The following is a 26,330-nucleotide window of genomic DNA, read 5'->3' as shown; positions in this document are numbered from 1 at the left end:
CACAAAGAGATTCCTGCGTTCCGTCCCATCCCCTCTGTCTCCAGCTGCCGGTTCGAGACTGGTGCTGAGGAAACCACGCAGGTGCCGAGGGTCCAGCATAGGGTCGGTTCTACTCACCTTGGACAATAAAGCATTGGGAGTGACAGATCCATTCAGAAGCTGTGTGCTGGGGTGACTGCAGGGTGAGAGTCAGTTCTGATTCAGCTGGCGCTTGTGAGCTAACACTTGTCTGCACTCTTGGGCTTCTGCCAATGTGAAAACACAAAGCAGCTGCTGATCCCACTGACTCTGCCCCTGTCAGTAGGCCCCTGTCAATAACTGCAGGAGCCCCGCCGACTCTGGAATCCCCTGTGAACTTCCCTTGTTTGAGCCTTGCTGGGCTGTTAGTTCTGTGTGTACGGTGGCAGTGGTTAGGTATGGTAGAATCATAGGGTGAAATCCTGGCTCCATTGAAGTCAATGGCAGAACTCCCATTGACTGCAGTGGGGCCAGGATTTAACCCCTTGAAACCAGAGAGGGGAAAATCCTCTGGAGGTGCCAGCCTCCTCCATCACTGCAGGTTTGCTCCCAACCATGTATTTTCCAGGGCTATGCTCAGTCTGGCTTGGCTCTTATACATCTGTCCGCACGTTTTATGATCTGTTCCCATGCTGCTATGCTTCAAGTCCCCACATGCCTGCCTTGGTTCCAGAGCTGCATGGGACTCTTCCTCAGCTCTGCATGATAGCATGCAAGGGAACGATTAGTGGCTAAGACGTTCTGGTTTCTAATCCCCAATAATGAGGGATTAAAGCTATTGAATCTTTTATGAATAAAATTAATCCTTCCTGGATCAAGGGGCCACTTGCGCTTCTGTTTTAACTTGTTCAGTTTGGGAATCTAAAACCCAAGTACAATAGGAGGTGGAACCAAAATGCCAGTCTGGATTTTCCCAGTCCACCCCCTATGCCATCAGAAGATTGAAATGGAGAATTTACAGCAGCACTGGGCGATCTTTCTCCCACCTCAGTGCCCTGGACGGTCAGCTCCTGCGCTGCAGTTTGGTCGCTCAAGTTGTCATCCTGTTAAATCTGGTGTGTAAACTCACCAACGTGGCTTCCCCTTTTCAGAGTCAGACACAACTTTTCCAAACGGTTGTCTGTTCCTGCCCCAAAGTTTCCTTAATGACCACCCTGAGCAGAGGGGTGGGAACAGATAGCTGCATTTAGAGAGGAATGAAAGGTGGTCTCTAGAGCTTGGATTCTGGGGCCTGCTTTAGCTCTGAGTGTTGGCACCGGAGGGTTTTCATAGCCTCACTGCAGCTGTTATTTGTATCATCTGTCTGTGCCACTCCTGGCTTTGTTTGTGCTTTCCATTCTGATTAGCTCTGTAGGGACAACAGTAGCTTCTCTTTCCTCCTCCAGGACTTAGCTTTTGTTTTTATCTTGGTCTCCTTGGGTCAGACTCTGCTCTCATTTACACTGGTGTAAATTCAGAACGACTCCATTAAGGTCAGTGGAATCCATCTGGATTTACAAAGGGGTGGCCAGGAGCAGAACATGCCCTCTTGACTTCAGTGGGAGTCGCTTGTATCCTGTGGCAGGAGAAACGGTTCCCTGGTATTTATGGCTGTTCCTTGTAGCTTTGACATTAAGGCTGTCTGCCTGTCCTCATCTCCTGCCAGTGCCTTCTCTCTCCTTAGATTGCTGCTGTTTGTTAATGGAAATCTGCAAAACAAAAATCCTTCCCTCACGGGCTTGGACTATCTAAATAGATTCATCACAGAACCCATCAGTAGCCTCATCCTTTTCCTGCCACTGCAGAATAATTCCCTCCAGCACACAATAATAAATAGCCAATTTTCCAAACTGCTCCTCCCTTCGATCATTTCCCTGCACCAGATTTCCAGAACTTTGTAAATACAAACAGATCATGGCTTTCCCAGTGCAGATCCTTTACAGAAAGATCTACTGCTAACCATTGCCGTGTCTGTTAAGAGGGGCCGTCCTGCAGCATCTCCTCTCCTCACATAGCTACCTTTACAGACAAGGTGCTTTGGAGTTTTCAGATTAGTATTGTGGCTTGAATTGTCTGTCCCTGACAAATGGACCCTGATCATGGTGTCCCTGGAGTTAAAGGCTATGTCTACACAGCAACTAGACACCCATGGCTGGCCTGCTCAGGCTGTGGGGATGTTTCATTGCTTTGTAGACTTCCAGGCTTAGGCTGGGGCAAGGGCTCTAGGACCCTGTGGAGAGGGAGCATCCCAGAGCTCAAGCAGTCTACCTACACCACCAGCCTGAGTCAGCTGGCGTGGGCCAGCCATGGGTTTTTCTTTACTGTGTAGACATACCCCGAGTTACAAAGCCCCAAACTTCCTTGTATAGATGAGGTCTTTGGTGGATTCCTGTCTGAAAGTGAAAGCAATTGTTGCTCTCTCCCATTGCAAATCACAGAGTACATGCAAATAATTTCTTGGTTAAAACTGGCATGTCTTGGCCTCCTCTTAACGTGGTGAGGTTGGGGTGACAGGTAACATTTGTCCTGTTTTCAAGCGAATCAGAAAAGGAACTGCAGAGTTTCAGCACAATGCAAAGGGCCCAGGAAGCAACAGAAACCCACAGCTGCACATGCAGATCAGCGTGTGACAGCAGTGCAGCTGCATTCTCCTGGGCACATCCGCTGCTCCCTGCTTTGACAATGTGGCTGTACGGGTTTGAGCCTCCTCTCACACATACATCTGTCTCAGTCAGGAGCAGCACCGCTGAAGACAGTGGGGCGACAGGAGAGTGTAAGCCGTGGAAGTGAGGGGGGAATCTAGTCCCGGCTGGGGAAACAGGACCATTTTTAAGCTCTGTCAACCCAATACTAAAATCGGATGTAAACTGGCTTTCAATCTGACGCTGGCTCCCTCACTGGCAGGGTCGCCTTCAGGAAGGCTGTTCCTGCCAGCATCAGATTCAGAAATGGTATGTTAAATGGAACATACAATTTATGTACTCTGGGCCAAATTCAGGCCTGGTGTAAGCAGGTGCAGCCCTGCTGAAGTCTGTGGAATTGCACCTGCCTACACCAGGGATGTCCGCTCTGGGCAAAATGTTAGAATGCTGAACATTAAACCCAACGCTGCAGGTGGGTGTGAGCCTGGGATCTTGGGGTCACCGTTCTGCTGGGAAACAGGGTTGCTCATGGGCGCAGCAAGGCACGAGGAGGGTTGGACTCCTTAAATGTCTCCTGGTGTGGTGTAGGAGCTGTCCCCAGCCCCAGCTTCTAAGCCGTCTTACAGGATGGTTCCTTCTAGGAAGGGGCTAACATGGTTTGAAAGCTCAGTCTAGACAGGGGCTGTTGTAAGACACACTCATAGCCAAACAAGTCCTGGGAAGAGCCCCAGGTAGTGTTAAGGTTTAACTCCTGCCTTTTGGTTTCTCAGGGTGTGTGTGGTGGTTTTCCATCAGCAGTGAATGCAAATGCCCTGCTGTCAGGTTTCCAGGGACTGTTCATTACTCCCTGGGCAGCAGGTGTCACTGCAGCCTGACTTCCCTCTTTCTCCCCACACAGGTTGGCTGTAAGGCCCTGGTGTTCCCCACTCAGTTTAAAACCCAGAGATACTATGAGATCCTGAAGCAAACTTGTCCTGAGCTAGAGAAATCCAGTCCAGGGGGAATAAAGAGCAAGAGGTGAGTGAGAAACACCAGAGATCCTCTTGCAGTCCCCCAGGGCTGTGCCCTGCACTGGGTCCTCACACTTGCAGGGTGACAAACCTACTATTGAACCTGGTGGATAATCCCAGGGGGAAAGGGGTCCCACACAAATATCTCTGTCTAGGCTTTTATACCCTGCTGCACCCATCACCCTGTTATCTGAGCATCAAATAGACCCCAGATCAGTGGCTGATAACATCTGGGACCCGCACCCTGTCCCAGTTGGGAATCAGCCATTATCCTTCCCCAGCAAACAGAGGAGATCTCGCTTAGACCCACCTGGGCTGGAGCTGAGTGCCCTGTGTTACACACAGCTCCTCCCACGTAACCTGCATTCCAAAGAGGAGAAAGGAAGAAGAGTCCAGTATGGCATTACCCCTGTGAGCTACCTTAATCAGCTCCTGCTTCCTGTGTCCAGGCGATACAGGGGCCTTTGGGCCCATCCCAGGGGTTAACCCCAGCAGAACACAAGCACCAAGGCAGTCTGTCCTCCTGACTCCGCTGTTGCTGACTGTATTTTTCTTTGTCTCAGGCTGCCAGACCTATCAATTGTAATCACCTTAGACTCCAAGCTGCCTGGCGCGTTCCAGATGAGCGAGGTGATGCAGGCTGGGGACAGCAGCCATATGAAGCAGTTACGAGATGTCCAGCAGACTCTGTCCTGCAACGAGCCTGTCAACATCCAGTTCACTTCTGTAGGTACCGCACGCTGCTCTGCCCTGCAATGGACACCAGATCCGGTGACCCCTGTGGCCAGTGCTAAGCAGGCTGCTCCCTTTGACACCAGGCCACTTGGGGTGGATACTGTCCCATCTTCCCTGGCCCTTTCAGAATAGGATTTAGGAGGTCATCTGGGATTTTCCCCTTTTCTCCACCACTCCCATGGCTTGCCACTACCCCAGGAGCTGACAGCAGGGATGAGATGGGCGGGCCTCGGTGCCACGGAGCTCTGATCCCAGCTGCAGTTGCTCTGTGTCATATCATTTGTTGGGCTGTCGGATCTGAGGCCTCCGTGTCTGGAGGGAGACTAAAGGACAAGAGCAGAACAGAAATCTGCGGAGCGGGGAGGGGAGGGATCACCACAGAGAATCTGTGCAGCTGTCCCTCTGAACGGACGGTCGTACAAGAGGATCTCGTAATGCTCTCTGTCTTTCAGGGCACAACTGGGAGCCCCAAAGGGGCCACCCTCTCTCATAAAAATATTGTGAATAATGCAAACCTGATTGGGTTGAGGCTGGGAGTCGATCAGCAGGTGAGTCTCCTCGGTTGGCCGGGGATGGGCTGTGCTCCGGCCGTAGGGGGACTGAACACGTGGAGAAGGCAGATGACTCCCCAGCAAGACACAGCGAAAGGCCCCCCCCAAGTTGTGGGTGCGGGGTGCTGAGAGCACTGTTAGTGAGGAGCCCTAAGGACGGAGTATGGAGAAATGTAGTGCTGCCGGGGTGCCAGCAGAGGGCACTCCCACAGGGCTGGGTTTGAGGCACAATGACAGTTCAGGCAGTTCCTTCCCCCTGCTATCCAGCCCCCATATCTCGTGGGTGTAAGTGGCTCTGGGAGAGCCCTGTGTTAGGCCCATGTACTCCAGGCATCAGAATGGTTCAGACAGACCAGAAGGGCTATCTCCTCATTGCTGCCTTTGTTTGGCTTGATCTTAGGAATCCCGTACTGCCCTCCCTGTACCCCTCTACCACTGCCTGGGCTCCGTTGGAGGTGCTATGGTGATGGCTGTGCATGGCGCCCCCGCTATCTTCTCATCCTTGAGCTTTGAGGGGAAAGCTGTGCTGGAAGCAGTGGCTCAAGAGAAGTGAGAATCAAGGGCCCTTGAGTGTCACCTGGAGGGGTCACTTAGCTCAGCTCTGCTGGCAGGCAGCTCCTGCCCCTGGCCTCCCCACTGGGGCAGAGGCATAATCTCTTGTTTGTCTGAGTCCTGGCCCTGTTGCGCCCAGGAACCTGTGAAATGCCCCACTGCCCTGGTCCCAACTTGCCCTGGTCACTGCTGACTCTTGGCTGGAAGGCCTGGCCTCTCCTTGTTTGGATTAGTGACTGGTGTGTGTGTCTATACATAACCAGCCGCCTTCTCCCGCCACCATCCCCTCCGCCCCAGCGGTGGCTGCATTTCCGAGGTGCTGTCCGGGTGTAGTCTGTAAAGCAAAGGTGCTGCTGCTGCATGATAAACCCATTATTCCCAGGCCTGCCCGGCGGGCTCAAAGGCCTGACCCAGGCGCAGTGGGGAGCGGGGTACATAGGCCTTACTGCCGCAGGCTCTGATTCTGCAGCTTGGCTTTTTCTCTCCTGTCCCTTCAAGATGCTCCCTTTTACACGGCACTCCGACCATGTTCATAGACATGCTCTCCCAGCCCGAGTTCGACAGCTATGACCTCTCGTCTCTCCGGGGAGGTAAGTACATCAGCACCCACGGTAACTGGCCTCTGCTGCTTCTCCTCAAGGAAGCCAGCTGGACAGGCAGACGCTCATGGGCTTGGCTGCGCAAGCAAATCACTAGTGAGGAAGAAAAATTTGTGTTGCAAGCTCTTTCCTTTGCCCTGTTAATTCAATGGTGTGCTTTCCTACCTTGACAATCTTCTGCTCATGATTACCTTATTTCTAGCACCCTTCTCCTCTCTTCAGAGCAATGGCCTGATGACTTGAACATTTAGGGGAGAGTTATCCAGCTGTGGTGTGTTATGGAAACAGAGAGGGGATGGGGTATGCTGGAAGGATTGTACTTGTTGGACTTCCATACCTCCATCCACCAACATGTGGCAGCAGACGCCTGGTGTACTGTACTTTGTACGCGTTCCCCAGGGTGACAACGGGCAATGCTGCAGTGATTAGTGAATTTCCTACATGTAAAATTCCCTGCTTGTTTAAAATTGCTCCCCAAGTTTTTAGGTAGCTGATGTGCAGATCGTTTGTATTGGAGCTTTCCTTTCCCTCCCAAAGCATCAATAATAGAAATTTCCTGTAGCAACAGCTGAAGCAAGTGATGTAGAGTTTATGGGCAGCGTTAGCACCCAGAGACTACTGCGATGGGTGAATGAGAGGTACCTGGGTAGCGCATCTGAGGAAGGGGCCTGACCCTGTCAAGTCTGTTGATTACGCTGAAAGTTGACATTGTAATCTCTCATCTTGTGCAATATCAGTCTCATCCGGAAGGTTGTGTTCTACCCTTCGCTGTCCCACCATTGAAATAGGTTCTATTGACCAGGTCAGGAGGGAGGCATGCTGACAGGGCTGAGGTTGCCGAGTGCCTCCCAAAGGCTTTGTCAGCTGTTAAATCTAACTGTACCGACCCCTCTCAGTGGGATTTCCAGGGGAAGAGTCTCCAACGTAGTCCTCTTGCCTTCTCTCTTCCAGGAGTCATTGCAGGGTCCCCGGTGCCCCCAGAGATCATGAAAAAGATTATGACCAAGATGAATATGAGGGATATTGTGGTGAGTCGATTTCCATGCTTGGGCCTGGGCTGCCTCGGTTGTGTTTTCCACACACACACCCTCCCCACACACACCCTCCCAGTGGGACTCGGGAACCTGAGCATGTGTGACTTGTGTACAGAGCGATGGAACTGGAGGCTCCCTGAATGAATGTGTCCATGTGTGATGGGATGCAGAGGCCTCGTGCCTTCTGGCCTTTCAAGGGGGTACAGGGTAGAGTAACTGGGCTGGGGATCAGAGGCCCAACCCATCTGGGGAGGGACACAGGAAACTACAAGGACAGCTACTGTGAGAAGGGAGAGCATTGCACCCAGCGTGACCGCATTGGGTCGTATCCCAGGCTGGGACATGTCTCTGTGTATTTTCTGGTTGCAGCAGACAATTCTCTTTTCCCTATTGCGCATGCTGTCTCTGAATCCTCAAGTATAAACACTGAGGAAGACACCTGGCTGACCAGCATGGATGGCACTCACATGTTCAGTCTCCTGCATGATTCGCACACACGCCCTGAACCTGAGCGTGTGGAGGGTCAGATCCAGTGCCATGTACACTGTAGCCCTTCTTGTGTATTCTCACACACACACACACACACACACCGTGCCTGAGCAGGACTTGCACTCCGTCACTAAGCATGCATGTGTACCCTCATTCCTGTGCATGAACAACGGTGTGTTCTGAATGTCCAGCCCGGTCCCATCCATTGTTCAGTGGGGTTTACTGCAAAATGCATCAGCTATGTTTAGCGTAATGGGGCATTGTCTCTTTCTGTGTAGTTGGCCCCAGATCCCACCCTCATTATCCATTTGAGAAACAGATCTGGGAGTCCTTGAAGGCGAGTGAGCGCGCACAGCTTGGTTGTTTTGCTTTAAAGGAAGTAACAAGCTGCCTGTGAAGGCCGAGGAAACAAAGTGATGTGATGGGTTAACCACACGAGACTAGGCGTCAGATTTCTGCTCTTATTGCTGGCAGCTTCAGAACGTGCTGATACCAAGAGTTTTGTCGGCCCTGCTGTGTGCTCCGGGAGGAGGGAGCAGCACGAAGGGAGTGTGGGGCAACTGTTCTAGAACAGGGTGATGTCTCAAGGGAGCTCTGCGGCTTTGCTTCTTGTGTGAAGCTGTCAGGGCTGAGTTTAAAACACCAGGGGCCAAACTCAGCTGTGGCCTAACTCCATGAACTTCAATGGGGTGGCAGGCATTTACTTTACAGCAGGCCTATACGTGGCCTCCCACGATGTTCCCCACCATTATTACAAGGTGGCCAATACTTGGAACATGTGAGTCACCGCTTCCTGCACAGTAGTAGGGCTGCTAATAAAACCATTTTCTTTAAAACGACTTTGTTCTGAACCTTCAGGCAGGATAAAGGGGGACTAGGGTCTGGATTGAGCTGTGTAGCTGGACTCACACCCAGTTTGCAGCATGAGTCACCAGGCCTCAGGCAGAAACTTGGAAACCTGCTGAGTGCATCTTTGCAGCGAGAGCTTTATACAGAAGATGTACATAAGAAAATATACAGTTTGTTTTCTATATAAGAGTAAGAGGAGTTTTCATCCTCCTAAGAGTCATTTACACTCAGTTACAGAGGAATAAATATATATATATTTATATATAGTTATATAAATCTTTAGATAAAAAAATGCAGTTAAGTTGAAATTGTGGTATTGTAAAATCCATGACGATAAACCATAGTCATCTTCTTCTCCCGCTAGGCTTTCTGGGTTAGGGGTGGGGAGAAGAGGAGGAGGACTGGAGAGCAAGATCGCTCCCCAGATATAGGCTGATACGGATATAGGCTGATCCCCTTACATGTGTAGGTACTTTGTGAGACCACCTTCCTGCGGGGTGAGAAGAGAATCCAATCTCTAAGCTATTTCAATGTTGAGGTTCCCCAACACTAGCAGACCTCAGCCTGACCTAGAGAGATCATCCCCTGCTGGACTGTAAGGGAAACTCACTCTCCAGGTCCACTGAACCCTGAACATTGCTTCACCTGTGGTCCTCTGCCCTGACCTGCAGGGATCACCTCCTCAGGTAGGAGGAGGTTTCTGTCTGCATGAGTTGAGGTGGGATGGCTTTCCTCCTGGAGCAGTCAGGGGCCGGGGGAGGGAGGAACCCTTATGGCTTTCTATTCACTTGCATCCCACTGGAAGGAGAAAGATGGAGACAAACAGGATAATCAGGGACATGGGTTTAGGTTGCCTCTGGGAAGATGACTGTGTTTTACGGGCAGGATCTAGGTTAGCTTGTGTTAGCATTGTCATGCATAGTTTAGTTTAAAAAATGCCTCTTTTAAAATACATAGATGTTGGAAAAGATTGAAAAGTTGGATTCCATCCTCCAGTCAGCAGATAGGCGAGGATTGTGAGGAGGCTAGAGGTGATCAGATACATCAGAAATGTCTCTTGACAGATGGTAGAAGCTTATGGGTGGACTTGGATGGAGTCAGTAGTTTTCTGATTGGTTGAAGCGGCCAGTCACCTGGACAAGCCATACCAGGGCCTGTTAGGGCAGAGGAGGGAGAAAATGAATCTATGTTAAAAGGTTTTTTAAGCAGATCCAGGGACTTGAGGCTTTTTCATGGTCTCATGAATGGCATACACAACTGTGAGTCAGGAGACACCTGACTTCCTTTTCAGAGGTGCCAAACAACCCCAGTTTCCACTGGACACCAGGCCGATGGGTTCTGTGATCCTGGCTCTTCCACTATTTTGCTGTGCGACTCTTAAGTAACTTACCTAAAATTTCAAACTTGGCTGCCTGCACACACACACCTGAGGCCTAGATTTTCAAAAGCAACAAGTGATTTTGGGTGCCTGGGCTGAGACACTGCAAAGAAGCCTGATTCTCAGAGCACCTTCCCTCTGAAAATCAGACCCTCTTAAAATGTTTCAAGTTGGGCACCTAAAAGGCACAAGTCATTCATAGAGATTACACCTTAAATCAGTATATATGGGCATCTCAATAAGTGACTTGCCTCTCAGAGGTGCTGAGAACAACTCTCAGTGCAAGCAGGGGAAACTGTAGGTATTTGACCCTTGTAAAGATCAGGACACTTAATTAGGTGCCTTAGGATATATCTGTGTGCCTAGCTTGAAGGTATTTCGTTTTCACATCTGTACAACAGGGATAAATTCTCTGACTCACGAGTTGTGAGAATCAGTTCACTGATGTTGGGAAATTGCTTTTGTAGAGCACCCTCCATGTGAGGATCTCAAGGCAAAGTATTATTATCATCGTCGTTTTGTTATTCCACCCTTCTGGAGGAGGGCTCTGGAATGGGGGTTTGGCTTTCTCCTCTTCCTGCCCGAGAAGGGAGAGTCTCCTACATACACTAAGTTAAGCACTGTGGTTTAGAAAAGTAAAGTTTCCACTTCCAGTGCGGAAGTCTACCAGCCCTGCCTGGAATGGCTGGTATTTGCATCTGTAATCAATAACATCTGCCAGCCGACCAGGAGAAATGGCATCGCTCCGGGAAGGGGTAGAAGAGCTGGTATCTCCTCTGGCACTCAGGACATACAGCTTTGTTTTCACCATCTCTTTAGCCATGGATGTAGAAAACAAAGTTTGGGCCTGGTGAACTGGGAATCGGAGAGCCACAAGTGGCTGCTCCCTACTTCTTCTGTTAGAGCAGTAAAAGTGGTTGTCACTATTACTTAAACAGTGCCGTAAAGGTGCCCAGCATGTTACAAATCAAAAAAGAAAAGGTCCCTGTCCACACAGCTTACAAACTTAGAGCCTGATCCAAAGCCCCGTAGAAATCAATGGGAATTCTTCCAGTGACTTCAGTGGGCTTTGGATCAGGCCGTCAGACAAACAAAACGCTGAGCAGCCTATGAGGTGCAAGAGGGCACAGTAAAACGTTGGTGAGGTTCTTGGTTTTCTGAATCCTTAAGATAATACACTCAGCAGCTTTCAACAGAGGGAGATGGGTCTGTGATGTATTTGCATATTCAGTGTCCAGACTGAGGATCAACAGGATCTTTGCTTAGGGCCCAGGCAACCCTATCTCCTGTGTCACCTTCTCTCTTTCTCCTCCCTGCTCTTACCTTCCTACCTCCTGCACCAACCTTCTGATTCAAAACCCATTTGTTGTCTCCGCTCTCCCTTATCTGGGGCACAGCTCTGGGCTCAGCAGGACACCATGTTCCAGGGCACAAGGCCTTGTTTTTAAATCAGTGCTTTAAATAAATAAACGAGGTCCTGAGCGGACCCCAGGAGAGCCAAGTCTTCTGCTTAGATACTGAACCAGGTACAAGATGGGTGGCCGTGGTGCCACCTTTCCCCACTGTGCCCTGCCAATGGGTTTCAAAGCTGAGCTGGAGAGACCTTTGCTAGGATATGAGAGTAGCTCGGGCTCTGCAGCCCAAGCAGTCACTGGCTTCTTTACTGAGAGTGCCAGCAAGAATGCAGGTGGGGTCATGGATGGTGTTCCACTGAAAACTACACTGTGGCCACCAGCGTATTGCATAGAGCCCACTGCCCAGCTGTCTGATGGCAATGATTTTTTGGTCATTACCCACCTTGCCCACATCTGACAGAGGCTAATGGTTGAGTGTCCCATCCCCAATCCCCTGTCCCATCCACTTCCCCCAGAAAGGCCTTTTGGGAAGAAAACTGGGAAACTTTAGAAAAATAAAAGGCTTATGATCCCTAGTCAAGACAAGACTGTGGGCTAAATCCATCCCTAGTTTGACTCCATTGATACCGTTTAAGGGTATGTCTACACAGCAAAGAAAAACCTGCAGCTGGCCTGTGCCAGCCGATGCGGGGCTTGGACTGTGGGGCTGTTTCATTGCTGTGTAGCCTTCTGGGCTTGGGTCCTAGAGCTTGGGCTCCAGCCCAAGCCCAGAAGTCTACACAGCAATGAAATAACCCTACAGCCCAAGCCCTGTGAGACCGAGTTGGCTGGCAGAGGCCAGCCACGGGTTTTTCTTTGCTGCGTAGACATACCCTAAATAGATATTTCACCTTTACTTGCCCTCCAAGGCCTGTATTTGAGAGCCTGCTTTTGCTCTGTGGAGCTGACACCATCACAGCCGCTCAGGAAAGAATTCCCATCACGGCTCTAGAAGGCTGCAATCTCAGAGGCTGTGGTGTCATCCACTGTTGCCAGGGCAATGAAGACTCTTGAAGGGAGCCAGCCTAATGGGAGGGGAGGGCGTTAAACTACAAGAGAAGGGTGAAAAGAGGGAACAAATGAGCACTCATCTAGCAGAAAATCAAGCTGTTGAGAACAAAATTAATCAAGTCACCAAAGGACGTGAAGAGAAGAAATTGCTAAATTATTCTACACCAAGGCTGGAGCTAGGTATTAAACTAGAGGAATTGGAATTGCTCAGTTGTGAGCATAAATTTGACCTAGTTGGTATTACTGTAACCTGAGGGGAGGAGTCACATTATTAGAACGTAAAAATCAATGGTCATAACCTATTAAGAAAGGCTTGAGTGGGCGAAACGGGAAGGGGAGCAGCATTCTGTCAAAAATGGCATTACCTGTCTCTGAGTCACTGACAGCTTGGAAGGTAATGGTCTTGAATGCTAATAAATCAGTGTCCTAACAGATAATGCATAGGAAGGGGTACTAGTTGGTGTCTGCTGTAAATCACACTAGAGAAAAGGATGGCAGGCTCCTTAAGCACTTATCTGTATTGTATATGGTGGGGAAACTGCATTATCGACGGGGTCCTCAATCTGATGACCTGTTGCAGATCTGACAGAACTAAAATGTCCTCCGAATTTCTAAATGTTACAGATGACAGTTTTCTGCCTCAAAAAGTGTTGCATCCAACCAGGGGGAGTTCTATATTCGACCTCGTCTTGACAGACAAAGAGAAATGGATCATGTAACTAAAAATTAATGGTAGCTTAGGCACAAATTATCATGATTTGTTCACATTTGTTATGTGCAAGTAGAATAAAGTCCAAACCCATATACTTGGTTCTTCAAAAGGACCAGTTTCATAAAACAATTATGAGCCAAATCAGCTGAGAGAGAGAATTTGAACAGAAAAATGTGAATGATGATTAGGAATTGTTTGAGACCATTTTACAAGATACCCCAAAAGCCACATTTAATAAAGAAGGCTACACTGGTTAAAAAACTAGCCTGGCTTAGAGGGGAAGTGAAAGCAGCTATAAAAATAATTATGTACACCCAAGCCAAATGGAAGAAAAGGGAAGTTGATAGTTATGAATATAAATCAAAAGGTAGGAATTGTAGAAAATTGATAAGGCAAGCAAAAGGACAGAAGGTGAACTCTATGGCCAGCAGAGTTAAGGAATGTAAGTATATTAGGAGCAAAAGAATCCTAGCAGTGATATTGGCCTGTTACTAAATGGAAATGGTAAATTGTCAATGATAATGCAGAAAAGACAGAAGTGTTCAACAAATATTCGTTCCATATTTGGGGAAAAGCTAGATGATATAGATGATGAAACAATTCCCATTCCAACAGTAATTTGGGAGAAAGTTAAAAAGCAGCTACTAAAGCTAGACATTTTGGAATCAGCTGGTCCAGATAACTTTCATCCAGGAGTTCTCAGACAGCTGGTTGTGGTGCTCTCTAGACCATGTATGTTGATTAACAGTAAGTCTTGGAAAACAGGGGAAGTTCCAGAGGACTGGAAGAAAGCTAAAGTTGTGCCAATATTTCAAAAGGGTAAACAGGATGACCCAGGTAATTCTAGGCCTGTCAGCTTGACATCAATCCAAAGCAAAGTAATGGAATGGCAGATATGGGACTTGATCAATAACGAATTAAAGGAAGGTAATTAGTGCCAGTCAATGGAATTATGGATTTATGGAAAATAGATCCCATCAAACTAACTTGATATCTCTTTTTGAGATCACAAGTTTGGTTGATAGAAGTCATGGTATTGATGAAATAGACTTAAAACTTTTGTAAGGCATGTAAATTAGTGTACCACGTGACATTTTGTTTAAAAAAACCCTAGAAGGATACAAAATTAATATGGCACACAATAGATTAAAAACTTGCCAAATAATAGATCTCAAAATGTAAGTGTAAATGGGGAAATCATTTTCAAGTGAGTGTGTTTCTAGTGGGATCCTGCAGGGATCAGTTCTTGGCCCTATGCTAACGTTTTCATCAATGAGCTGGAAGAAAACTTCATCAGCAATAATTTTATGTTTGCAGATGATTGCACACAGATTGGGGGAGTGGTAAATAATGAAGGACAGGTCACTGATACAGAGCAATCTGCATTGGTTGATAAGTGGGGTGCAAGCAAACAATACGTGCTTTAATGTGGCCAAACCTAAAGTCATACATCTAGGAACAAAGAATGTAGGCCACACTTACAGGATGGGGGACTCTATCCTGGAAAGCAGTGTCTTTGAAAAGGACTTGGGGGTCATGGTGGATAACCAGTTGAACATGAGCTCCTAGTCTGATGCTGTAGCCAAAAGAGCTACAGTGATCTTTGTATGTATAAAAGGAATCTGGAGCAGGAGTAGGGAGGTTATAGTAAGTCTGTATTTGGCACTGGTGCAATTGCTGCGAGAATACTGTGTCCAGTTCTGCTGTCCACGGTTCAAGAAGGATGCAGATAAATTTGAGAAGGTTCAGAGAAGAGCCACAAGAATGATTAAAGGATTGGAAAACATGCCTTCTATAGTAGAATCTCAGAGTTATGAACACCAGAGGTATGAACTGACCGGTCAACCGCACACCTCATTTGGAACCGGAAGCACGTAATCAGGTAGCATCAGAGACCAAAAAAAAAAAAAAAAAAAGCACATACTGTACAGTACTGCGTTAAACGTAAACTAGTAAAACAATAAAGAGAAAGTTTAAAAAAAGATTTGACAAGGTAAGGAAACTGTTTCTGTTCTTGTTTCATTTAAATTAAAATGGATAAAAGCAGCATTTTTCTTCTGCATCGTAAAGTTTCAAAGCTGTATGAAGTCAATGTTCAGTTGTAAACTTTTGAAGGAACAATCAGAATGTTTTGTTCAGAGTTAAAAACATTTCAGGGTTATGAACAATCTCCGTTCCTGAGGTGTTCGTAACTCTGAGCTTCTACCGTAGTGAGAGATTAAGGCGTGTATTCTATTTATCTTACCAGAGGGAAGATTAAGGGGTGACTTGATCTGTCTGTAAGTACCTACATGGTGAACAAAACTTTGGCAGTAAAGGGCTCTTCAATCTAGCTCACAAAGGTACAACAAGATCCTATGGCTGGAAGTTGAAGCTAGACAAATTCAGACTAGAAATGAGGCACAATTTGTCAACAATGATGGTAATTAACCATTGGAACAATATACTAAGAGTTGTGGGAGATTCTCCATCACTGGAAATGTTTTAAATCAAGGTTGGATGTTTTTCTAAAAGATTTTCTCTATTTCCAACAGGAATTAGCCCAGGAGAGTTCTCTGGCCTATTATACAGGAGGTCAGACTAGATGATTAAAATGATCCCTTCTGGCTTTATAACCTATACATTTAGGTCGTGGCAGGTAAATGGATTAACTGTTTTGGAGGTGATCCTTCGTCTCAGGGAAGTCCAGGGTAAAACTCCCATGGACTTCAGGGGGACCAGGACTTGGTTTGAGTCTGTGTGAGATGGAAGGAGAAGGAAGAAGAACAGGGTGTGGTTGTGAAAAGCTTCTTACCTGTTTAATGGCGGTTTCCTTTCCTGGGCCTCCTGGTGGGAAGTTTGCAGCTGCGGAGTGCGGCGGTGTCTCTTATCTGCTGCCCTCGGTACTGAGATGGTGAGGCACAAACCGCATCAGGGCGGGAGCGGCTGGACTCTAACCACCTGGGGAAGGACAAACAGAAAACCCCTACGCTTCAGAAGGGGACAGACTACTGCTCACGTGGGCTGCCAGAGGAGACCGGAAACTGCATTACTGACCAAGTGTCAAGTTATTGGTATTGCCTCTTCCTGCTCACCGGGCACAACTAACCGGGACCTTCCCCCTGGACCTGGTCAGTGGGCACCAGATTGGGTAGGGGAGAGAGAGAAGTGAGTGTCTCTTACTTGCGCAGAGCTGCTAGCTGACAGGAGCAGTGCCAAGGATTATTGGACAGGGTGAGGTTCTCCAGGCTGCTGAACGGGAAGTTCCCAGGTAGCTGGTTAAGTCTGTTGTTCTCGATGTGAACAGTCTTCAGTGTGGTCACTCCAGCAAATGCTTTATCTGAAAACTAAAGCACAAGGGGAGATGCGGATCGCTGTGACTCGGGCGAGTGGGGGATGTTCTCCATTCCTTTCTCTTCCAGGCCGCCTGTGTTCATGGCTCTTAGTGACAGCAGCGGGGCTGGAGAGAGTGGGAGAGGGTAAGGAGCAAGGAATTTCCTCCATGGCCCCCTGGAGGGATTCAGGAGGCAGAAGCATGGAAGGTGTTTTTCTTTTTCAGTGATGGATTTTAGTTCCTCTCACCACAGGGTGGCTAAAGCCCAAGCCCCTCCCCATTTGCTCCTTGCCTTCCACAGGCCCCTCCATATAGCCCAAAGAAAAGCTGAGGTCAGGCCAGTCCCATTTGTTTCTAAAGCATGCTCCTCCTCTCTAAATGGGCCGAGACATTCCCTGGGTACAAACCTTTCCAGGGCTGGAATTCCTCCCAGTCCCTGTTGCATTCCGGCTCATGGAACTGTTGATGGAGGGAGTGTTTGTGGAGTCTGAAGGGCCTGTAGGCTTTGGCAGTGCCCCGTGGGCTCTGAGTGGAAAGTTACACTTGGCTTCAGAGCGCTGTAGATGCAGCAGGGCAGGCTTCCAGTGCCTTGGTCTCCTCACCTCTCTCTCTCTCTCCCTCCCCTCCCTAATGGGTTGTTTGCAAGTCTGTCTGTTCATGACCTATGGGCAGGCTTTAAAATATAGCCCCCTTCACGCACTGAGAGTAAAATGCGTGTGCCAGAGAGAGAAAATTGGCAATTGTGCACCTCCTGTTAGCCATCTCCCCTTCTCCCCACCCCAATCCTACTTGTCCATAGGCACTTAGTTTGGAAGAATTTGTGTAAAATGCAAACCCATCAGCACAAACTTCCCTGCAGCCCATTGGTTACAGAGGAAACTGTTGACTGCATGGGTGCTTCTCTTAGCAATAACAAACTTTTTTTCTTCCCCCCCCCTTTCCTGTTCTTTTCAGAACCGTGGGGAGGGGAGAAAACAGATTTGTTATCTCCAGAGACGCATCCATCGGTCCACCAGAAAGCTCTGTGTCAAATACCCATCTGTGTATTTTCATGTCTCACTGATCACTCCTCAGACATGTCCTCTCAGTGTGTGTCCCAGCTCCTGCAGCTATGCCATCTCAGGCTGCAAACCTGGGAGATCTTACAAACCAAGCAGCATCGGGTTGGATTAGTGCTTGTATAAGAGACCTCCGAAGTCCTGCAGCGAGTAGTCTTGGGAAGTCAGCAGGTGACAGCCCCCTATGGTTCAGCACAGAATAAATCCCAGCGGGTTCTACTATGCTGCTGCCAGTGCTGTCTCTCTGATGAGATGTGAAACCAAGGTCCTGACCACTTCCGGTGCTTTGTGCAGCAGGGGTGTTTGACACCAGTGTCCTGGCCAAATTCCAGTTTGCGTAATTCCGTTCTGACCACGTAAATTCCCCCTGCGGTTTCAATCTACTATGGCATTCTACTTCACTTCCTGTTCCAATTGTTTTGTAATGCTGCCGTGTGTTGTTAAACAGCTGCTGTGCTTTATCCCGGAGCTTCAAGCACTTTGGGATCCTTCAAGATGAAGGTCCTTATGTAGATGCAAGATGATTATTGTTCACTTTTTGGGGGGCACATAGCTAATATGGTCCTGAGCCCTGTTAGAAATGGGTATCATAATATCTTTGTTTAAAGCTTCGGAGAAGAGTCAGGTCTCTTTGTTTCCATGCATGTGAGAGGACTTCCCATTACTAGAGTTGCAAAATTGTTTAAGACCTCTTTCTTTTCTGGTGTGACAATGATGATGTTAATTGCAACAGTGACAGGGATTCTCATCTGGAACAGTTTCGCACATCTGAGTGGCTATAGAATTTTGAAACCACACAGAAGAATTCAACCCTATCAGAGAAGAGGAGCTGAGAATGGTATTTGCGGGGGGGGGGGGGAATGGCTGCAACACAGATATTCAGAGTAACAGCCGTGTTAGTCTGTATTCGCAAAAAGAAAAGGAGTACTTGTGGCACCTTAGAGACTAACCAATTTATTTGAGCATGAGCTTTCGTGAGCTACAAGCTCACGCTCAAATAAATTGGTTAGTCTCTAAGGTGCCACAAGTACTCCTTTTCTTTTTGCGAACACAGATATTATCACCATTGCATACTTTAAATACCACCATCACCTGGCCACTGTGTCCAGGGAGACTCACATACATACATATGGATCACATGGGTCATACGGATACAAGGCCTTTGGCAAGCGTGAGGAGAAAACTAATTTGTGTGTCTAGGCTGCAATCAGAGGTGTGGCTGCAGCACGTGTAGAGGTACCCAAGCTAGCTTTGATCTAGCTAGCTCAAAAACCAATAGCAAAGCCATAGCAGCATGGGCTAACTGCTCAAATAATTACCCAGGGTCCCAGGTGGGCTCATACAGCATGCCTTGCCACGACTTCACTGCTACTGTTATTCAAGTTAGCTAGATCAAAGCTAGCTCGGGTGTGTCTACACATGGGTGCAGTTGCTCCTCTGCTGCAGTGTAGACATACCTTTAGAGTGAAAAAATGAAAACCCTGGAGCAACCATGGCTGACCGTGTTCATAGTGAAATGGGAATGATCATCTGGTGGCACGCCTCTCTCGGTTGTACTAATCAAATGGTCCAGACTTTGTTATGAGGGCACTTGGCTGCAGGAAGTGCCATATTTCATATGAGACCTCAAACAAAGTTCCTGTCGATTACTGACCACTAGTAAGTCCTTAAAGTGTCAAGAGCACTTTTTTGCAAAGCTAGCGGTGTTAACCCTCGTGTCTTGGCTAATTTGTATAATTCTGTTCTGCCTAGCTAAACCCCTCCTGCAGTTTAGGTTGAATCTGGCATTGTTTTCCACTTTTGCATACAAAGGGAGTGGTGTGTGCACTGTGAAACAGCTGCTGTGTTCCACCCCAGAAGGGACTGCATTGGTGGATGAAATGGTTCTTCTGTGCAGCTTGTCCACCAGTAACATGTGGTTGGATCTCTCCAATCTGAAAGAAGCTACAGGAGATGTGAGATGATATCAGAGGTAGTTTTTTATATTGGAATGTTGTTAAAATGATGGCAAAAAGTATGAAAGATGAGGGACAGTCAATGTGCAGAATTATACCGAGACAACCCCGTTAAAACAGCAATGCAGCACGAGATAATACACATAACAAAGAACTACCATCGATCCACTGAGCAAGTTCACTACTGGTGAGAGTGAATATAACTCTATGGACTTCAGGCAATGCACGCCCGTAAGTCAGCAATGACTAAACCCTTCATCTCTAGCTAGCAACCTATTGATCAAACAGATGGAAGAACTGAATCCACATCTGTTTGCTGTAAAATTCCATTCTCATGCCCAAGGTACTGTTCTCCAGATTAACAAGGTCACTGCATAGCTAGACTGAATTCATAGACTTCCAGTTTGTTCAGCTAATTCCTTGACGGTATAAAGAGCACTTGCATCTGTTGAGCATCCCAACATCTTGGACTCATTAAATCTCATCTTGTCTCTGGTGTCTCTGCATCTAGTTTCACATTTAATCTGTATCTTCTGATTTATGCGTGATGAAACCAGATAGAATCTGAGTTGATGCCCCCAGTAGTGACATGGCAGCATCACTGAAGGATGACATGCTCGTCATCTGTGGAGTCCTTCCATAGATGTGTCAGCAGATAATTTCCAGGTGAATGAGCTTGATTACACCAATCCGTATGGGGACTGTAATCTCGAGAATAGGAAAGAGCTGAGATATCGACGAAGGGACGCTGTGCTGCTATAGATACTGTCCTCCTCAACCTGGATAAATTCCAGCTTCCTAGCTTGGCATTCTGGGATGCTGTATTGCCTTTGTAACGTGGATGTTCTCTAACTCCCAACACCGTCGGGCAGCTCTCTGCTGCTGTTGGGTTGTGTCCTTCTGAATGCAGATGCTCTGCACACCCCAGCACAGTATGATGCTGGCTCCGTGTTGCTAGAAGGCGCTCATCTTTTTCACTGGGATGTTCTCCATCCCTCTGCACCAGATGATGGGGTACTGCCTTGCTGTGAGGTGCTATCCTATTTCCCGTGGATACGCTCCATCCCTGTGCTTCTTGGCACAGCATCTTGGGATGCTGTGAGCTGCTCTTTCATCATCCTGTTGCATCCCAACAGAGCAATGTGGGACATTGCTGCTTTGAGGTGCTGTCCTTCCTGAGCTGGATATGTGCCTTTACTGCCTGGTATTCCAGGGGTCCTGTTGCAAGTAGCTCCTTCAGCGTGATGCTCCTACCCGTGGCCCTGACTTTTTCCATGAGAAGAAGAGGAGTATTTTGCTGGGTTACCTGAATATCCCTCCTGCTCTCTGGGTAGAAACAGGGCTTCTTTGTAAAAGGCTGCAAGAGTTTCTCTTGAGAGCTCATCAATAGACAAACCTTTCTTTATAGAGTGTAAAGTTGGAAGTTTTTTTTAAAAAAAAGGTAGAAGATGGACATGTGTGCACTGGGTACCTGTCTGCACTGCACTAGGAAGAAACTGCTGCTATTCATAATGCTTCTGGAGGAATCTCCTCCCCCTGACACTTTGAACCGACAGCAGATACCCAGGCTGCAGCTCAGGAGACAGGGCAGTTCAGCTCTACCAGTCCACTGTGTCCTGCCAGTTTGAGCACGGGGCAGCCCCTTGCCTCTCATTTCCCTCACCCCACCACCCAAGGCTGGGAGGTCTTTGCTCATTTATTTAAGAGCACCAGAATACATTTCCCATTGGAGCTGGGCCCCACCACCCTTCCGCTGGGCGCAGTGAGCCCAGGAGAGCTTAGTGTCCCATAGCACAAGAGGAGGGGGTCCTCTTGTTTTTATTCATCACGTGGATGTTCAAAGGTTCAGGTGCCTTTTTTAATTGCTAGTGAACCCTTCACCCTTCTGCCGAAACTGTGACCCTGAGTCTCCTTTTCCTCAGACCCATGTGGATCAGGACAGAAGCGTGACTGCATTGTAAGTGAGAAGAGAACCAGGCCCTACGTTTCAATTTGAAAGGGGAGGGAGGGTGGAAAGGAACCTACCTTTTCCAGGCCCATGTTGTCCAGACTGAGTGTCTCCATGTAGCGCCCGAAGGACTGGAAGGCATAGTCGGGAATGACCTTCATGGGGTTGTGAGAAAGCTTCAGGTCCTCCACTACCCTCAGCTTGCTCATTGCAGCCACTGGGTAAGTGCTCAGCTGGTTCTTATCCAAATGGAAGACAGCTAGGTTTTCCACGTCGTCCAGGGCCCCGGGCTGGACGGAGGAGAGGGAGTTGTCAGAGAGGTAGAGCCAGCGCAGGTCCTTAGCACCGCTGAAGGCCCCCGATCTCAGCTCTCGGATCTTGTTGCTGCCCAGCTGCAGGATGAAGAGATTAATGAGTGGGGAGAGGAGCCCCTTGGGCAGGTCCGAGATCTTGTTGTGGTCCATGTACAGGTACGTGAGCTCTGACAGGTCGTCGAAGGCACCCATCTTGATGACGCTGATATCGTTATTGGACAGGTAAAGGTAGACAAGCTGCTTCAGCCCCCGGAAGGCGCCGCTGGAGATCTCCTTGATCTGGGAATGCTGGAGGTGGAGGGACACAAGCCCTTTCATCTCCCTGAAGGCGTTGGTCGGCAGGACGGGGAAGTTGTTCCTCTGCAGATTGAGGAGCCGCGTTTGCTCGGACACCTTGGGGATCTTCTTCAGCCCGACGTTGTCGCAGATGACGTGCTGGAGCTCTCCTCCGTGGCAGTGGCAGCTCGAGGGGCATGCCTGGAGGAGGCGGGGGAGGCACACCAGCAAGCTGAGGAGGCTGAGGAAGAAGGCTGACCGGTCCATGGCCAGCACAGGGATCCGTGTAGGAGGGAAGAGCAGCGGCAGGAGGAGGGAGACGAGCGAGTGAGAGTCTGCAGCAAGCTGAACACAGCCCTATTTATAATGCTGTTATTAAAAAACGAAATCCCTTCCCACAAACCGCAGGCAGCAGCCAGACTCTGACTTGGAAACGACTGACTTTGGGAGTTCAGTGTGACTTTAACCCCTTTGGGCTTCTTCAAACCTCCACTGCTGTGCTGCAGACAGCAGGCTGGAGCAGTTTTCCCCATGGGACAGGGAGGTAAATGGGCAGGGAAAACAGCGTGTGCATCTGCCTTTTGGGGGGGATCTCTTCGCTCCCCACTGAAGCAGGTGGTGATTAAAACCCTCGGTGACTCAGAGATGGAGAACCAAGTCCAGGGATAGAGGACACAGAACATGTCCCCCTTCAGTGCCAGGCTCAGGGGGTATGGCAGGGACCATTAACTGGTACAGGGCCCACCTCTCCTGTACTGATGTTTTCCAGGTGTTTACTGGTGACATTTTAACATGGGTGGAATCTTGAACTATTTTCAGAGGCTTTAAAGATAGGGAGGAACCCTGTTGTCATATAGGGACAAACCCTGGCATCCTTATTCTGTCCATCTCCCACTTATTTCCTGTGCGAGGATTGAGTGAGATTGGGAGCAATTGGGGGTAGGTTCAGTGTATGGACAGCTCCGGGTGTATTGTGGGTGCTACTGTAATGCTAATAATGGATGAGGACTTCAGGATCTGTCATGGTCAGAGAAAGATGAGGTGGGGAGAAACCTAGTTCCTGCTGAGCTAGTCGCAGTCTGACCAGCCTGGGACTGAAGGGCAGCTAGCCCCATGGTGATATGGTAGTGGGGAAAGACTCTGGCGGCGTGAGCTATGGGGGACAGACACCCTGCCGTTTGGTGATGGGGCAGCAGTTGAGACCTCCATGATGTGGTGGGGACAGAGACTGGCTGATGTCCCGTTAGGGAGAACTGTAGCCAGAATGGAATAATGGGGTTGTGACCCCGATGCTGTGATACCCTGGGGAGCAGTAGCTAAGGTGCAGTGTGGTTTTCAGGTAGCACCTGGGGCTTCTGAGACAGAGGTAGGGGAGAGGGGAAGACATGATGGCTCGGACTTTGGTGAAGGGGCTCATGTCACATCAGGCTAATGGCATCACAGGAAGTGGGGCTGGGTGCTTTGGTCAGGTTAAGGGATTACAAAGAATAGCAACAAGGAGGTGGATTAAAGATCTGGAGGGTGCCCCTTGCTCTCCCCTTGGAGGGGAATTAAGGGAAGAAGGTAGGATCTCTAGGTCTCTCTCCCTTTCTGAGTGTGAGAGGGGAGAGATCAGGGGAGGAATTGTGGTGTGGAGGTGGTAAATGGAACATTTTGAGCTGGTTTCTAGCCAGTTCCTGGCAGTAGCAAACAACTGAGAGCCGAGCACATAACTGGGAGCTTGTTGAGGCTTCCACCTCTGAAGCTGGCTACAAAGCCCCGACGGAGTGTTTATGGAGGCGAGACAGTCTCAAGAAAGGGAGGAAATCCAAGGGCTGACTTAGGACACAGAGACTGACTTATTCACAGGGATCTCTGGGTTTTTCCATTGTTGAGATGTGGAATTAGCCATCCCTCCTGAGCATGCTCCAGAGGGTGTTATGCAAACTGGCTGACAGCATCCAAGCCTCTGTTTTGCAGATGAACATTTTAATGGGGCTATTTATTTTTTCATTTTGGGGGTGAACTTTGTTTCTCTTGAACCTTAGAGACAGCTAACATTGGCTGACTGGAGATGTAATGTAGACAATCTGGTGCAAACCTTGCCATACAGCTCTTCCAGTACTCCTCAGTCCTGCCAGGCAGCATGCTGCCAATCAAATCCTGGATCCTCTTCTCCATCCTCGGTATGTGAGGAGTTCTCACTGATTTGCGTCCTGAGATGGAACAATAGAGGAAGCCTGGGTTTTCGAGCTAGCTGTTCTGTGGTCAAACATCTGTTAAACAGATGGCACAAAACGTGTGTTTGTGGCCTAATAAGAACTCAAAACGGGGTCTCCAGAACTGAAAGGCGAGTGCATTGACTACTCTGACACCTAGTTTAATGCAGTATTGTTGTAGCCACGTTGGTCCCAGGATATTACAGAGACAAGATGGGGGAGGCAACAGAAGTTGGTCCAATAAAAGATATTACCTCACTCACCTTGTCCACGTAATTTAATGTCTCTTTGAGATTCCTGATCAGGACTTTGGAGCAACTAAAGAAGTGGCACCCCAGAAATTCTTTCCCAGGCTTTCCACTGGGAGCTCCATTGTGCGGTGAGAATTCCCGTACAGCATGGGAATGATTAGTAAAGCAATTCCCAAAATTTCATCTTTCTCTTTCTATCTGTGAACAGACTGTGGCTTTCTCAGACTTACTCCAAGTTATTTTCTGAATAATTTCTGTTAATAATACCTGAGCTGTATCTTGTGTGTGAACAGTTCATTGGCAGCATTTGAAATGCAGCTGTTTTGTTTGGACACCTAGGTCACATGGTATATCTCTGTTCCTTGGTTGGATAAATGTAACTCTCAGAGTTAGGTTTCCTGTGTAAATAGTTGGCTTTATACCTTTCAACGTTCAATTTCCCCTTCTTCCTCACAATGTTGACTAACAGTTTGGTTTCCATGGACATGCCTGCCAGCAGGGGTCAGACTGAGAATAAAGATAGTGGTACTTTTCCAAACTCCACCCATAAAATAAGCTCCTCCCATATGTGTCACCTGTGGGTTGCCAAGTGGTTTAAAGTAAGGGACTCTTGGGTTTGCCCTTTAAAGATGGGGTGGGGTGTTTTACCCACTTGTGGCTGGTGGTTTTTCCGCTTAACTCTGGGGCTGCTATTTTTCCTGTGCATTTTTTGGGTGGGCACCACGCGTGATGATGCAAAGATGCAAACCCTGCCCCCCATGCCCAGTGTGATGATGCAAACCATGCCCCCACACTGCTCTCTAACCCGGCCCCCCCCCTTTTTTGGGGTGGCTTTGTTAGACCACTCAGGCTTATTTCTTCGAAATGTTCTGGCTCCAGCAGCTCTGTGGGCGCCAGTGGGCTCATTGAGCATGACTCCCCCTCAGTGGGGCTTGAGCATATCCCTGGGCTCTGTTAGGCTCCTAGGGCCTGACTGCTCCCTAGCTGGGAGGGAAATAAAGGGGTGCTACCTCCCAGATGGTGCTATCTGCACCAAAATGAGACATTGCCTACAGTTAAATCATGCAGCTGTCACCTGCCCTCTCCTTTCTTACACCAGCAATAAAATAGTTAACAGTGGTGACACTTAAACCATCATCACTGGACCTCTGGGTTAACCCCTCACTGAGATGAACGGGGCAGCTCACACCTTTCAGAGCTGTTGTTCCAGGCTCCCTGCAGCCTTATCCCTGCATCCCTGATATTTTGGAGGTTCTCTTCACAACCACAACAGCTAGAGACATTTTCAGATGAAAGCTGAGGGTTTATAGAACAAGACGGTAGGCTCAGAGAGGTGCCAGCTTGGCATATGGGTGCGGACTGGCTACTTTTGAGCTTTTCTTGCCAGTGAGCCTGACTGTTCACGAGGATAGTCATCAAAAGCAAACACAAAAGGGGCACAGCCGCCATCTAAGAGAGTTTGCATCAGAATTCAAAGGATTTTTCGTGGTTATTTCACTGTTCTTACCCAGCTCTCCTCTGGGATTTGTTCCCTGCTGTCCTGTGTCAATGCTTGGATTTAAGGAGCTCCCGGTAAACAGGGACACAGCCTTTACTTTGACCCCGCCCCCATCACAAACCCCCATTGAAATGATGCACGTGTTGCATGAGTCTGACCCAGCCCTATACGATGGTGTGAAGAAACAGGAAGAAAATCCAAAATTCGCTGCACGTGCTGATGGGAATCTTTGTCCCCAGATGAAGGCCAGTGGGTACCCATTGGCCAGACATCTGTCTGACACCACTAGGCAAGGAATTAGTTAACTGGGAGCATAAAAGTGCACAGGCTGAGAAGCTAGAGCCAAGAGCGTATATATGCCTCTTGGGCAAAGAGTGCTCATCTCAGGTTCGCCAGCTGGAGTCGGATCAGACCTCCAGCTGCTGTTAGATGATTAGATAGCAACAGCTGCCAGAATAGCTTTTTTCCATCTCCATCTGGCCAAGAGATTGCAGCTGTTTTTGGGATGCTCACCCCACTACCCTCGTCCAGGCCTTTGTTGCTGCAAGATTAGATTCCCACAGTGC

The 26,330-nt window shown here is 48.5% G+C and overlaps 2 protein-coding genes across 3 annotated transcripts in view; one reads left to right on the top strand and one right to left on the bottom strand.

Moving 5' to 3' along the window:
• Positions 1–26,330, top strand: part of ACSF2 (acyl-CoA synthetase family member 2) — a 54,061-nt gene that overhangs the window by 15,124 nt on the left and 12,607 nt on the right. The window contains exons 5-10 of one of the 2 annotated variants that reach the window (XM_074972200.1): positions 3,538–3,656; positions 4,213–4,375; positions 4,837–4,932; positions 5,336–5,484; positions 5,986–6,077; positions 7,038–7,114. In XM_074972200.1, the coding sequence (XP_074828301.1) occupies positions 3,538–3,656; positions 4,213–4,375; positions 4,837–4,932; positions 5,336–5,484; positions 5,986–6,077; positions 7,038–7,114 (696 nt within the window). The remainder of the gene's footprint in view (positions 1–3,537; positions 3,657–4,212; positions 4,376–4,836; positions 4,933–5,335; positions 5,485–5,985; positions 6,078–7,037; positions 7,115–26,330) is intronic. The other variant, XM_074972201.1, reaches the window with a different exon arrangement.
• On the bottom strand, positions 8,758–22,148 carry CHAD (chondroadherin). Its single transcript, XM_074970833.1, has 4 exons — positions 21,305–22,148; positions 16,116–16,279; positions 15,748–15,893; positions 8,758–9,612 (listed from the first exon to the last, which is right to left on the bottom strand). Exons 1-3 carry the CDS (start codon positions 22,082–22,084, stop codon positions 15,752–15,754), a joined length of 1,086 nt encoding a protein of 361 aa, XP_074826934.1. The 5' UTR covers positions 22,085–22,148; the 3' UTR covers positions 8,758–9,612; positions 15,748–15,751.

Source organism: Natator depressus, chromosome 14 (assembly GCF_965152275.1).
Source record: "Natator depressus isolate rNatDep1 chromosome 14, rNatDep2.hap1, whole genome shotgun sequence".
Taxonomy (NCBI): Eukaryota; Metazoa; Chordata; order Testudines; family Cheloniidae; genus Natator; species Natator depressus.
This window is presented reverse-complemented; position numbering and strand designations above follow the sequence as displayed.